Below are 15710 nucleotides of genomic sequence, written 5' to 3' on the forward strand. Positions count from 1 at the left end.
TTACCAACTTATAGATAGAGTCAACATAACATGCTGAGAGGTAGAAAGGTAGAAAACAATAGTCAAATGTGGAACATCACATATCCCAAAAATAGAGGGAACAATCACACACTACTCCTTTGAATAATTGAATGAGACATATTTTTAGTAGATCATAGTGTTATGGGCATGGCCAAAATGATAATTTCTTAAATAAATATCACACTCTTTAAATTTTAAACATTCAATCCATCTATACAAATTATTTTAGCACTTTATCTTCTTTATTTTACAAAACTAGACCTGAACTCTAAATAAGCATAATCTCACATGTCACAAAAATTCAAGACATTATATCTTCAACTATTTACAAAATTATATATTTTTTTCAAATTAACAATATTAAAATTATAAAAAAAAAATATTAGTGCAATCTTATGATGTCTAAATCAAATCAAATCCACTGTTTCATAGTTTTGCCGCATTCAGACATTTTACGCATTTGTAATCATTAAATTAAAATTAAACGGTTTAGATTTTAATATAATTTTCAATTTATTTTAAAATTAAATATTAAATTTTTAACTTAAACCGTCTGATTTTAATTCAATGATTGTGAATATTAAAAGTAGAGAAACATGGTAAAAAAAAAAAAAAAAAACTCTTAAAATTTGGGATTGAAACTTGATGTCAAAACAATCCATTTTTCGAACCAGCTTAACCCATTTCCACTGCTCTGCACTCTTTGTGGCATCACGAACAAGAGAGACACAGTTTCATTCAATTTGGTATCTTTATCCAAATCCGAAAATGGTTCGAAACCCTTTATCCAAATCTGCAAACAAATACCTCAGAAAATTCAGAAAATGGCCACACTCACCTTACAAAACTTCATGGCATCACAATTTTGGTGAACAACAAGCTATGCAAATTCTCAAACAAGCAACCACCACTCAACCCCAAACACAAAACAACAACAACAACAACAACAACCCTTTTCTTCTCTCCACTCTTATTCACTCTTTCAAAGCTTATGACACTGACCCAACTCCAAAAGCTTACTTTTTTCTCATCAAAACGTTAACCAAAAACAACCCTTTACACTTACATGAAATCCCTCATATTCTCAACCATCTTGAATATAATGAGAAATTTGAATCACCTGAGTTCATGTTTGTGTACCTTATTAGATTCTATGGTTTTTCTGATAGGGTTCAAGATGCTGTTGATTTGTTTTTCAGAATTCCTAGGTTTAGGTGCACACCAACTGTTTGTTCTTTGAACTTGTTGCTTTCGTTGCTTTGTAGGAAGAGAGAGTGTCTCAAAATGGTTCCGGATATTTTGTTGAAGAGTCAGCAGATGAAAATCCGGCTCGAGGAATCGAGTTTTCGGGTTTTGATCAAGGCGTTGTGTAGAATTAAGAGGGTTGATTACGCTGTTAAGATAATGAATTGTATGATTGAAGATGGTTATAGTTTGGATGATAAGATATGTTCTTTGATTGTTTCGTCGTTGTGCGAACAAAACGATATGACTAGTGCCGAGGCTTTGTTTGTTTGGGGGAATATGAGGAAGCTAGGGTTTTGTCCCGGTGTGATGGATTGTACGAATATGATTAGGTTTTTGGTGAAGGAAGGGAAGGGTAAGGATGCTTTGGAAATTCTGAATCAGCTGAAGGAAGATGGAGTTAAACCTGATATTGTTTGTTATACTATTGTTTTGAGTGGAATTGTTAAAGAAGGTGATTATGTGAAATTAGACGAGTTATTCGATGAAATACTAGTATTAGGACTCATTCCTGATGTTTATACTTACAATGTGTATATAAATGGTTTGTGTAAGCAGAATAATTTCGACGAGGCTCTTAAGATTGCGGTTTCTATGGAAACATTAGGATGCAAACCAAATGTGGTTACTTACAATACTCTACTGGGTGGATTGTGCATGAAAGGGGATTTAGAGAAGGCAAAGAGGGTAGTGAAGGAGATGAGGTTGAAGAGTGTTGAGATGAACGTGCATATGTATAGGATCATGCTTGATGGTTTGGTTGGTAAAGGCGAGATTGATGAAGCTTGTGTTTTGTTGGAGGAAATGTTGGAGAACTGTTTTTATCCAAGATCTTCAACATTTGATAGAATCATACTTCAAATGTGTCAAAAGGGTTTGATTACTGATGCGGTTGTGTTAATGAATAGAATTGTTGATAAAAGTTTTGTTCCAGGAGCTAAGATTTGGGAAGCATTGATTCTTAACTCAGGATGTAAGGTTGGCTATTCAGAAACCACATTTGTTGGATTGTTGAGCACAAAATAATGTTAGTTACAAATACAATGTGATGGATCTGATTTTGAAGTGTATGGATTCTCATTCTTTGTATTTGGTTGAAGATTTTTATCTTCATAGTTATAACAAAGTAGAGAGTTGAAATGTTTAAATAGGATATGGAAAGCAGAATCACCAATTGTTGTCAGTTTTTTCTTCTTCTTCTGTTTCATAAACTTTAAATAACCAAGCAATGTAGAAATGGAAACGTGTTGTCTGTAACTACTGGAAAAATAAACTTTAAATGATTTGCATGATAAGATAGTAAAAGAAGATTCAATTGTATAACTAAATATGGTAACTTAGATGGGTCTCAATTAGAATGATGAAATGTAGGGGACTCTGGCCTAACTTTTAAGACTTAAAAATATAGGACTCAAAGATTAAAAAATCAAAGAGTCCAAAATAAGTAGGTCCCTTAAACTAAGAAAATTTTACCTACACCCCTTCGTTTATTCTTCTATTCTTATAAATTAAAAATTTGGACCAAAATACTCCTATATAAATAATTATATTTAAAAAGAAAATCATTTTTTTCCTTATTTCATTTCAAAGAAAGCAAGAGCATGTGAAAACCAGAAATCACATATTTACGGTTTAAGTAGGGCTTCAAGGCCCCAAAACTAAATGTCCATAAATTCAAGGGCTTCAAGATCCCTAAAACTCAAGTAAGGCTTCAAGCCCTCAATAGTTTTAAAAAATTATTTTTTTCAAAAAACATCGACTATTTTTTATTATTAAAAAAGATTGACTTTTTTTCCTTCGAAAAAACCGACTTTTCTTTTATTTTTGAAAAAAAATGTTTTTAATTTAGAAAACGGCTTTTTTATTTTCGGAAAAAATCATTTTTTTTTATTTTCGGAAAAAATACACTTTTTTTTTGAAAAAATAGATTTTTTATTTTTCTGAAAAGAAAAACGACTTTTTTATTTTTAAAAAAATCACTTTTTAAAATTAATTTTAAAAAATATTTTTTTTAAAATACATAATTAAAAAAAACTAAAATATTATATTTTAAACAAATTAGATTTTGAGTCTCTTACCTAAGTTCTATAGAAAAACAAAAATATGAATGAGTTTAAAAATATTCATTAAAAAAATATTCATGCAGTATGATGCCTAAAAAAGTGGCTAAATAGAGGCCACATTTAAAAGGACATATGGAATCTTGTCCTAAAAATAAGTTTTTGAAACCATCTAATAAATGACACATATTTCTTACGCCTAAAACAATGCAAGGTAAACAAGAGTTGAGTATTGGAATTTATGATGCAGAAAATGCTAAGAAAGAGCTTGCACATGCAATTATTTTGCAGTGAATATCCGCTTTTAATAGTGGATCATATTGATTTTAGAAGATACTCAGCTTCTCTCCAACCACTATTCCAAGATCCTTGTAGAAATACTATAAAAAAGGAGATACTCAAAGTGTACAATTTGGAGAGATCATCAACTTTGAAGTTAGAAAATCTTGAAGGAAGGTTGACCATTACTTCTAACCTATGGACCTCGAGCAATAAAAAAAAGGAATATATGGTTGTCACTGCTCATTACATTGATGGAAACTGGAATTTACAGAGTCACATTTTGAGGTAAATCTAATTTCTTCTAATAATAGCTTAATTGCATATTATATATATACTAGTTTGATTGCATATTATTTATACTAGTTTTGTGAATCTTATTATGTTAGGTTTATTTATGTTCTTGCACCTCATACTAGTGAAAAACTTTGTGGTGCATTGGTTGGATGTTTGACAGATTGGAACATTGATACAAAATTGTCTACTATCACTTCGGGCAATTGTAGCACAAATGATGCAATAATTGAAAAGACTTGTTTGAGTGATCTCCATTAACCTCAATTAATTGGATAACTCCAAACTTTGTTCTACGACAACCTTCACATGGTTTCACCATAGTCTTGATTGAGTACACAAACATTCTTGTTTCTTGTAAATGACACACAAGCAAAATTTATGTCCAAGAAATTATTCTTCCACCTGATACACAAAAATACAACTTCAAAGAAAAACATTAGATTCTCTAATGTACCTTTCATATACCTCTCATACTCAATCTTTAAAGTTGAAGATCCACAATAATGGTTTGATAAACGTTGAATATGATTAATAGTATCTAAAGAATCTCACACACACAACTAACATTTACATGATCCGCATTCTAGGAGGTCAATCATAAGGTATCAACAAGGAATTTAGGTGTTGGTGAATGAAAAACAAAACTAGGTTCTCTCAAGGTTCTTGGCAATAATGGGTTTTGGTTCTTAGATGGTTTTTCTAAGATTTATCGATCCTATCACTTGATTGATCTAATCTGTTTCACTTTCTTTGGGTTTTTTTGTCTTCAACAAGAATACAAGAATAACAACAATTCAAAAGTTGTGATATTTCACATTTTTTCTGAGTTTTTCTCTCTAAGGTGACACGCTATCTCATGACAAAAAGAAGAAAGATGAATAATGGTGCAAGAGGTTAGACATACACTCTTGGGAATGTTACTCACAACTAACTTAGACAAATGGTTTTTTTTATCAAATCATTAAGTAATGATTTGAATCAAAGAGATAATCAACTTGAATCAAAGGTTGGAAAGAGGGAACACAAAACATGACTCGAGTCATGAATACTTCATGATTCGACTCAAGGAAGGTTGTGATTCGAATCCCGCCTTGCCATGATTCGACTCAAGGAAGGTTGTGATTCGAATCACTCCTTGCCATGATTCGACTTAAATGAAGCAGAACTAAATCCCACCTTTCATGATGCTCAAATGAAGCAGAACTAAATCCAACCTTTCATGATGCTCTATGATCCGACTCATAAATATGTATGATTCGAATCACACTATCTTGAAGCCTTGATTCAAGTTTGATGACTTATGATTCAAGCACCACTTATAATTTTGACATAAAACGAATTGCTAGGTGATCAATGCATTTTGATGCACTTCCTTCTACTATTATACTTAGACAAATCTATAGTTTATTATAATATTATTATTAATATTTTAGTGTGCTTTAATATATAAGTTTATTTTTGGCTTTATTTTAGTTTCGTACTTTATTTTCAGCATAACTAGTTATTTGATACCTTGTCACTATTTAGATTATAACTTGGGCTATATGACTCGGATTGACGCGTTCTAATATGCGTTGGAAAGCTAAGAAGAAAAGATAAAAGTTTCACGTTGAAGTCAAAAGCAGATTCAGAGTGAAGAACGGCCAAATAATTTGTTGAAATTCCAAACTTAATTAAAATAGTTAGTTTGGGCTGATTTTTGTAATTTTCGGGTCGAATCCCATAAGAGCCCGAATTTCCCTTTTATTATATTAGCTATTTCACTGCTACATGAATCCTATTGTGAATTTTGATGATACAATATTGCTTAGAATATTTCATGAAGAGCTAATTCCCAAAGAGCTGATATGTTGTATTCGAATTCCACTTTGAGGTTTTTATTAATTTTAGTTTAATTTCAATTTCTTTTCAATTCTTCCTATAAACTCGTTTGCTTAATTTGATTACTTTCCTTTGCTTAATTAGATTGTTTCTTATAGGAAAGAGTTGATTAAATTTGATTGTTTGTATGATCCTTAACTATAAACACGTTAGCGTAGCTTTTTTGTTATCGTGTTTGATTAAGTCGCGTTTGCTTAATTCGCGTCTACTTAAATCTGTTTGCTTAATTCGGAAATTAGGAACATACATCATATAATATCAATTTGCGTTTGTCAGTGGGTATTGTAATCGAATGGAATTGAATCCGCTAGGGAATTGAAATTATAATAATCGATGATAAGTCGGAAATCGATACAATAGATTAACTTATTTATCAATTTTGCTTTTACCTTTAATCATCTTCGATTTAAGTTTTGAACCTTAAAAAAACCATTCTTTTCATTCGTTTGGTTATAACATTCAAGAGTCCTTGTGATACAACATTCGAGTGTCGCTTCCATTTTACTACACTTTTTAAACTCGTTTTTGACCAGTGTGCGACAACGGATCAAATTGGTGTCGTTGCCGGGGACTCCTGTAGATTTTAACCATTATTATAGTCATAGGTGTTGTGTTTTAGCATTTTTTGCCCTAACTTTCTTGAGTTCTGATCTTTTTGCGTTTTAGGATAAAAAAAATTGTTTTTAAAAAAATCGTCTCGGATTATTCTCATTCTTTGTCGATTCATTAGGAAAAAATCAAGGATGAAAAACCTCTATTTAGGGCCTGAATAGTGGAAGCCGTCCTAAAAACCCGAAATTCCTTATTTTTCTATTTTTTATGATTTTTTTTTGTTTTGGTAGTTTCAGAAAATTCCGAAAAAATTCCCAAAATTCTTAATTGACTTTATTAGATTAATTTTCGTATTTTTGTATTTTTTTTGTATTTTTTTTTATCGCTATTTCCATATCATAATTGTTTTTACTTAATAGGGACATTGTCGATATTTTCCTATTTGTTTTGCTGCATTGCTGAATTAATTATGTGTTTTCTCATTGTTTGTTGATTTTCTTTTTTTTCTATTGAGTTTAACATGACTGACCAAAGACCTCTCAGAGAACTTGTTGTCCATGATGTTAATTATAATGCTTTATGTATTGAATATTCTGTTGCTGCCAAATCCTTGATTGGGAACATGTCACTTAACTCCCAACACTTCACAACAAGGGATAATTTTATGGTCCAAGAAAAAGGTGTGAATGAGATTCAGGTTTCTTCTTCCAACAAGGCTCTAGAAACCAGAATTGGTGAACTTACCTCTTTAGTGAAACAATTGATGTTACCCCTTCCACCACCACCACCATATAACCCTCCACAAGTAACCACCTCTTCACCTTATGAACCTTCACTAGAGGAACTTGTCAAGCAAATGATTGTTAACAGTCTCCAATTTCAGCAGCGAACAGATTATAGTATTCAGACTTTGCAAACACAAATTGGACAACTTGCCACTTCAATGAATGTCATGCAACAAGCTCAAGGATCAAACCAACTACATGCCCAAACAGTAGTTAATCTAAAAGGCTCTAATGTGAGTGCAATTTCCTCGAGATCCGAAAAAGTTACAGAACCAGCCCTAGAAAAAAATTAAAAAATTATTAGTGTAACACCTGAAAATAAACCTGAACCTTCTATTATTGTTGAGGTTGAAAAAAAGTATGTATCACCAATCCATTTCTCACAAAGAGTACTGAAAAATAAGAAGATTGACGAGGAAGAGCATTCTGTTTTTCAAATAGAGTTGCTTTCTGAAGTTGTTGATGAAGCTTATTCTGATTTATTTTCAGTTGATTTTCCAACTTTATCTGGTTTTGATGATATTTACTCATGTGATTTGTAATAACACTACGCCAAATAAGGGAAAAGAGGGCGCTTTTTTTGGCCTATAACAGCGCTTTAAAGCGCCCTCTAATCTGGCGCTGGCATAGGTAAAGACAGCGCTTTTTTTCCTGGTGAAAGCGCTGTCTAAAGTGGCTCTTTAAGCCCTTTAAGGGCCACTTTAGAGGGCGCTTTTTAAAGAAAGCGCCCTCTAAAGTGGAAACATTTAAGGGTTTAGAGGGCGCTTTTACTGGAAAGCGCCCTCTAAAGTGGAAACTTTTAAGGGTTTAGAGGGCGCTTTTACTGGAAAGCGCCCTCTAAAGTGGAAATTTAAAGGGTTTAGAGGGCGCTTATTTTGGGAAGCGCCCTCTAAAGTGGGTGGTTATTTAATTATTTTTTTTTAAAAAGCGCTATATTTTTTTATATATTTTAGACAACCTGTATATTGAAGCAGTACACCCAAAACTGTATAATTTGAAGCCCTTTTTCACACATTGCATTCAACAAGCCTTATATACAACAATCCATACATATACAACAATCCACTGATATATAATCGTTTAACTTCTAAAGATTCTAAATATACAACCAATTCATAACTTAAAAAGAAATAAAACTAAGTAGCAAAAGCATCTCTGAGATGTATGTTTTTTTTGCTAGCAGCAGTCTTCTTAGCAACAACCTCTTTTTGTTCAATATCAATAGCATGAACCTAAAATATCATAAAATTAGTTAGGTGATGTATAAGATCAAGAATTAACATTTTCTATGCATAAATATCATATAATTATGTTTATACCTTTTTTTTGATGCAACTGACTCGATTTGCTGCGTAATCCCCTTATATTTTTGGTCCCTTATCTTTTGAAGATAGAATTGATATTTGTTTAGATGGACATGTTCCATTGTCGTAGAGGGATACTTTCAAATATCCAACATCATCATCTACGCGAATGAGGCTTGACGACAATGGAACATCTCCATCTAAACAAATATCAATTGATACTTTCAAGTATCCCTTGCCCCTTGCACGAATGATTGACTTCATAATAGCCATTTTACCTGTAATAAAGAAAACAATTAAAATCAGATGACAAATGTAAAAACAATTAAAATCATAAAAGTCATTTTACCTGTAATAAAGAAAACAATTAAAATCATTTGACCTGTACCTTTTTCACTAAGTTCTCTTTCTTTTCTTGGTTGGAATATGTTCTACATGTCTCTTAACAACACGGACGGTTGGATTGATCCAAATACCCTCATTATGATCATTTCTAATATATGAATCATTTGATATAATATTCTCATCTTGATCATTTCTGGTAAACGATTCAATCTCAACATCAATATCACCTTGATCTCCAGTGTTTTCATCAATTACTTTGTTGGAAAAAAGAACTATAGACCATTTCGTACTTTTCAGATCATTGACATAGAACACTTGTCTAGCTTGAGAGGCTAGAATAAAAGACTCATCTTTGTATCCCGCCCTATTAAGATCCACTTGCAAAAATCCTGACTTATCCATTCGAATGCCGTTATTATTTTCAACCCACTTGCAACCAAATATAGGAATCTGAAACTTCTCATAATCAAACACCCAAATGCGCTCGATAACACCAAAATACGACAGCTTTGCAAATTTGGGGTTTAAGTCCTTCACACTTGATATGTGCATTGCTTCAGCTACCACGGTGACACCACTATTCTGCATAGTACTTTTATCATCTTGTTCTTTGGTATAAAATGTGTATCCATTAATCGCGTATGCGCTATAAGAAAAAACATGGAAACTTGGACCATATGCTAAGCATCTCAACCTTTCTGTTATTGAAGCGGGATCTGAATAATACTTTGAATAAATATGATCCTTAAACCAAGGTATAAAACATCGATTGTGCTCTTGTACTATCCAATTTCATTTCTATTGGGATTTAAACCTCGGAGAACATCCTTGTGAATTTCAACATACGGCTCAACCTCATTCTCATTGTGCAGAACATACAAATGCACTTGATCCCGTTCGACCCTTGATACTGCCACGATTTTATTTCCAATTAGATTTTTTCCTTCTTTCTTTTCGACAAGCTGAGACTTGGGGAGTCCGATTGACTGAACATTAGACAAATATTCAGTACAAAACTCAATCGCTTCTTCAACAATGTATCTTTCAACCATACAACCTTCTGGTCGACTTCGGTTCTTCACGTACCCTTTTAATATTTTCATATAACGTTCAACAGGGTACATCCATCTCATATAAGCTGGTCCACACAATTGTGTCTCTTTCACAAGATGAACAACTAGATGTACCATTATGTCAAAAAATGATGGAGGAAAAAACATTTCAAGCTCACACAAAGTAATAACGATTTCTTTTTGCAACATTGGTAAGATCGCAGGATTGATCACCTTACTACAAATTGACTTGAAGAAAGAACACAACTTAGTTATAGAGCTTCTTACTTTTTCTGGAAGAATAGAACGTATACCTATTGGGAGAAAATGTTCCATTATAACATGGCAATCATGGGTCTTTAAACTCTTTAACTTGAGGTCTTTCATAGACACAAGTCTTCTAATATCTGAAGAGTACCCTTCTGGAACTTTAACTTCACTTAGAAACTTACACAATGTTTTTTCTCCTTTCTAGATAGAGTATAAGCAGCAGGCGGTAGATATGTTCGTTTTCCTTTCTTCAAGGGTCCTAATTCAGTTCTTATTCCCATCGCTATCAAGTCCTTTCTTGCCTTAAGGCCATCCTTAGACTTTCCTTGTATATTGAGTAACGTGCCAATAACACTTTCAAATACATTTTTTCAATATGCATAACATCAAGAAAATGTCTCACATACAAGGACTTCCAATACGGCAATTCAAAAAAAACTGACCTCTTCTTCCACCCACTTTTGACAAGTGTCTGGGCAAAAGGCTTGCCAAACTGAGTATCCAAATCTTTCACCTTTTCAAAAATTTGATCACCCGTCAATATAGGTGGAGCTCTGCCTTGTTCTGTCTCTCCATTGAACGCCTTTCTCCATCCACGGTAGTGATGATTTGAATTTAAGAATCTCCGATGACCGAGAAAGACATTCTTCTGACCAAACTCCAAGCGCTTCCAATCTGTTTTATCTTCACAAATAGGACACGCACATTGACCTTTTATGCTATACCCTGATAGATTTCCGTATGCTGGAAAATCATTAATTGTGCCAAACAACATCGCCCTCAAGTTGAAACTTTCTTTCCTATATCCATCATAAACCTCCACACCGGTCTCCCACAAAATCTTTAAATCTTCGATTAAGGGCTTCAAGTACACGTCTATGTCATTCCCTGGTTGTTTAGGTCCAGAAATCAACATAGACAACATCATGTACTTACGCTTCATACATAGCCATGGAGGTAGGTTATAAATCATAATAATCACAGGCCATGTACTGTGTGAGATACTCTGGATACCGTGTGGGTTCATTCCATCAGTAGATAATGCCAAGCGAAGGTTTCTTGATTCTTCTCCAAATTCAGGATAATCATTATCAATTTTCAACCACTGTGGTGAATCTGCCGGATGTCGATACTTTCCATCTATAATTCTTTCATCTGCATGCCAGGTCAAGTGTCTTGAATCGGTTTCACTACGAAACATGCGTCTAAATCTCGGAATAACAGGAAAATACCACAAGACTTTTGCTGGAGACAACTTGTTCTTATATCGCGAGACACCGCATTTAGGACACTCATTTAACGATGCATACTCATTTCGAAACAAAATGCAATCGTTTGGACATGCATGTATCTTATCATAGCTCATGCCAATAGAGCACAACATCTTTTTGGTCTCATATGTTCGATTGGGAAGAACATTATCCTCAGGAAGCATATCTTTCAAAAGGGCTAATAACTCTGTGAAACTTTTATCCAACCATCCATTGCCCGCCTTTAAGTTGTACAACTTTAATACTGCAGACAATCTTGTGAATTTAGTGCAACCATCATACAAAGGTTTCTCTGCATCACTTACCAACCTCTCAAACATTTCGGGACAATCCTTAAGATCTCCTTCAAGTGCTTCTGCAATCTCTTCAACTCGATCACAATCGTATGTATCTGCGCCACTATAGTTTGAGGCATAGGTCGTACTATCCCCCGGTTCAACATTCTCGTTACTTTTCTCACCATGCAAATTCCAACATGTATAACTTCGATCAATTCCATGCCTCATTAGATGCGATGTCAACTAAACTGCGTCAACCCGTTTCCCATAACAACAACCCAAGCAAGGACATATCATTCTACTGGGGTCTTCGGCGTGCGCAACGACAAACTTAACGAATTCTGATACCCCATTCTCGTACTCTCTCGATAATCGATTGGAAGACATCCATGTATTATCCATTACTAATTAGAATAAACAAAAAACAATTTCAGAAGAGAAACCAATTTCAGAAGATACTCTGTGCAGGGCATTCATGTCTCCATTTACTCTATCAAATAACATCCATACCTAAACTTCTTAAGTTACTAGCTACGTTATATACGCTAAGTTACTAGAATCAAAGGTTTCTAATGTCTCTATAATGCAACCATAACCGAACCCTAACAACAGTCTTTGAATGTGATTCATAGCGATATCAAATTCAGCAATTTAAAAACCAACCGTCAATTGCCTAATAAACCCAAACTATTTAAATGACTATGAATATTGAAACTTTACAGGTCGAAACAAACGTAGCATAGACAACAATAACATAAAACTGAAATGGGGCAAAGCTAAAACAAAGCAATAGTGCAAGTAATAATGTATGCATCGTGTATCTTTGATTGGTAGAAGGAGGAAACGTCGTAGATCTAACAGAGGTGGAAGGAGAACGCCTTAGAACCCTAACGTGAAAAAGAACGAAAATAACAGAGAGTGAAATAACAAAATGCGCAGTATGTTATAATTTTAATGTTTACTAAAGGGGACCTTAGAGGGCGCTTGTGGAAAAAAAGCGCCCTCTAAAGGGGGCCTAAGAGGGCGCTTATGGAAGCGCTCTCTAAGGCTTTCCAGAAGCGCTTTATAAACTGGAAATGCACATGGACTTATAACAGCGCTTTATTAAAAGCGCCCTCTAAGGGTAACCTTAGAGGGCGCTTTCTAAAAAGCGCCATGTATTGTTGTCCCTCTATCTCCTCCTTATTTTTTCGCTTCACCTTAGAGGGCGCTTTATTACAAAAGCGCCCTCTAAAGTGCGCTGTCTATTGCTCCTTATTTTTTCGCTTCACTTTAGAGAGCGCTTTTGTAATAAAGCGCCCTCTAAGGTGCGCTGTCTATTCCAGTTTTTGACGTAGTGTAACACTAATCTTTGTGCTATTTGTGCTGATATTGACGATGCCTTGCAGGGTGATAGTGTAAATAAAGTTGTTTATGTAGGTGAAGCTCTTGACATTCCGGCTGCCCCAAACATACCATTCATTGAACAACCACATTCTTTAGAGCCTAAACCACTTCTCGAGGATTCATATTATTCATCAAAGCTTCAACTTAAGCAGAAACATAAGAAGAGAATTGAATGGACCTTGGCTGACACTCGTGATATTAGCCCATCCATATGTATGCATATGATCTCACTTAAAGATGAAATAAAAGTAGTGAGGCAACCCCGTAATCCTTTGATTCTTGATGTTGTGAAAAAGAAGATCACTTTGACGTTCCCATTCAACACTTTTACTTATCGAAGATTCTTCTTTGATCCTGGAATACAAGGCAAATGCACTAATCAAAATTTCAAGGTCAATGGACACTCCCCAAAGCTACTCCATGAGAACCCGACTTTGGAAGAAGAGATTGTAGAAGAGCTCTCTTTGGGAAATGTTGCTTATGCAATCATTTATCTGCCTTGACTCCTAGGGTGTGTTCTTTCCTTTCTCTCACTCTTATTTTATATTTATGCTCTTTCATTGAGGACAATGTATATTTTAAGTGTGGGGGAGGGAACTATTTATTTGTTTTGTTTTCAGTTTTGAGTTTTGAATTTATAATTTTGCTCGGAATGCAAAAGTTCAAGTGTGGGGGAATTTGATCAATGAATTTTGATGCACTTTCTTCTACTATTATACTTAGGCAAATCTATAGTTTATTATATTATTTTTATTATTTTAGTATGTTTTAATATATAAGTTTATTTTTGCCTTTACTTTATTTTCGTACTTTATTTTCAACATAAGTAGTTATTTGATACCTTGTCACTATTTAGATTATAACTTGGGCTATATGCCTCGGATTGCCGCGTTCTAATATGCGTTGGAAAGCTAAGAAGAAAAGCTAAAAGTTTTACGTTGAAGTAAAAAGCAGATTTAGAGTGAAGAATGGCCAAATAATTTTCTGAAGTTCCATACTTAATTAAAATAGTTAGTTTTGGCTGATTTTTGTAATTTTCGGGTCGAATCCCATAAGGGCCCGAATTTCCCTTTTATTATATTAGGTCTTTCACTGCTACATGAATCCTATTGTGAATTTTTATGATACAATATTTCTTAGAAGATTTCATGGAGAGCTAATTCCCAAAGAGCTGATATGTTGTATTCGAATTCCACTTTGAGGTTTTTATTAATTTTAGTTTAATTTCAATTTCTTTTCAATTCTTTCTATAAACTCGTTTGCTTAATTCAATTACTTTCGTTTGCTTAATTAGATTGTTTCTTATAGGAAAACGTTGATTAAATTTGATTGTTTGTATGATCCTTAACTATAATCACGTTAGCGTAGCTTTTTCGTTATTGTGTTTGATTAAGTCGCATTTGCTTAATTCGCGTCTACTTAAATCCATTTGCTTAATTCAGAAATTAGGAAAATACATCATATAATACCAATTTGCGCTTGTCAGTGGGTATTGTAATCGAATGGGATTGAATCCTCTAGGGAATTGAAATTATAAGAATCGATGATAAGTCGGAAATCGATACAATAGATTAGCTTATTTATCAATTTTGCTTTTACCTTTAATCATCTTCGATTTAAGTTTTGAACCTTAAAAATAACCCTTCTTTTCATTCGTTTGGTTATAACATTCAAGAGTCCTTGTGATACGACATTCGAGTGTCGCTTCCGTTTTACTACACTTTTAAACTCGTTTTTGACCCATGTGCGACAGCCAATCACTAGGCTATGTGGTTTCTTAAAGGTACAATGACTAAAATAGCCGAAGGGAATGGATATTACTACAACAAATTATTCCAAGTGAATTATGATAACAAAGTTACAACAACAATGCAAATAAATTCACATAAATGGAGAAGAGTACAAACACACAATAAATCAAACACTATATAGACAAATTGACAAACAATCAAAACTAAAAGTGATATCGACGATGACTGCAATTTCATAAAGCAATTTCGTGAAAAAGAAGGAAATGAAATAGAGAGAGTAGAAAGTGAGAAAGTATTATAGAAATATGTTTTCTAGTGTATTTTGAAATTAGGAGAAACTCTTTATTTATAACAGAAAATTTGGATAAAAATGAAAAAATATTCATGAGCTTTTTAATAATCTAATCGATTAAAGCATAAGACTAATCGATTTGGAGATTCAAAAATATGACAACGCTAATTCAAAAAAGGAAATCCTACAACAATTATGTGTTTTAGTCTTAGATTTTTTTTTTAATCGATTAAGAAGTTTTTTTTTACTCTAATCAATTGGGTTAAGTCCCTAATTGATCAAGTAGTGTACAAATGCTTACTAAGTGATTAGAAACATTCTTAGTCAATCCTACATGTACCTTAATGGTTCCTTTATAGTTTTTAGAGTATCTTAGAAAAACATATAGGTTTAAAACTATTTTAAATGCGTGTGTGTATGTGTGGGTTGCCTTAATAATTTAAGAATTACTCTTATATCTTTACAATACATTGATCACTCAGACACCGACCAAACGGGCTTTCACACTTTCCCTCTTTCAGGATATTTGAAACATCAAGATCCTTTACTTGATTCATCATTGACTCAACACTTCATCTGGGACTTGATTTCTTGTGACTGATGAGACTTCGTAAAGCTTCTTTATAAACATCATCATCAGA

General features: G+C 33.5%; 1 protein-coding gene across 1 annotated transcript; it reads left to right on the forward strand.

Moving 5' to 3' along the window:
- The first annotated feature begins 660 nt into the window (after positions 1–660).
- LOC127127362 (pentatricopeptide repeat-containing protein At2g38420, mitochondrial) lies at positions 661–2449 on the forward strand. The gene has a single exon (XM_051056523.1). It carries the CDS (start codon positions 667–669, stop codon positions 2290–2292), a length of 1626 nt encoding a protein of 541 aa, XP_050912480.1. The 5' UTR covers positions 661–666; the 3' UTR covers positions 2293–2449.
- Positions 2450–15710: the final 13261 nt, after the last annotated feature.

Source organism: Lathyrus oleraceus, chromosome 3 (genome assembly GCF_024323335.1).
Source record: "Lathyrus oleraceus cultivar Zhongwan6 chromosome 3, CAAS_Psat_ZW6_1.0, whole genome shotgun sequence".
Classification (NCBI taxonomy): Eukaryota; Viridiplantae; Streptophyta; class Magnoliopsida; order Fabales; family Fabaceae; genus Lathyrus; species Lathyrus oleraceus.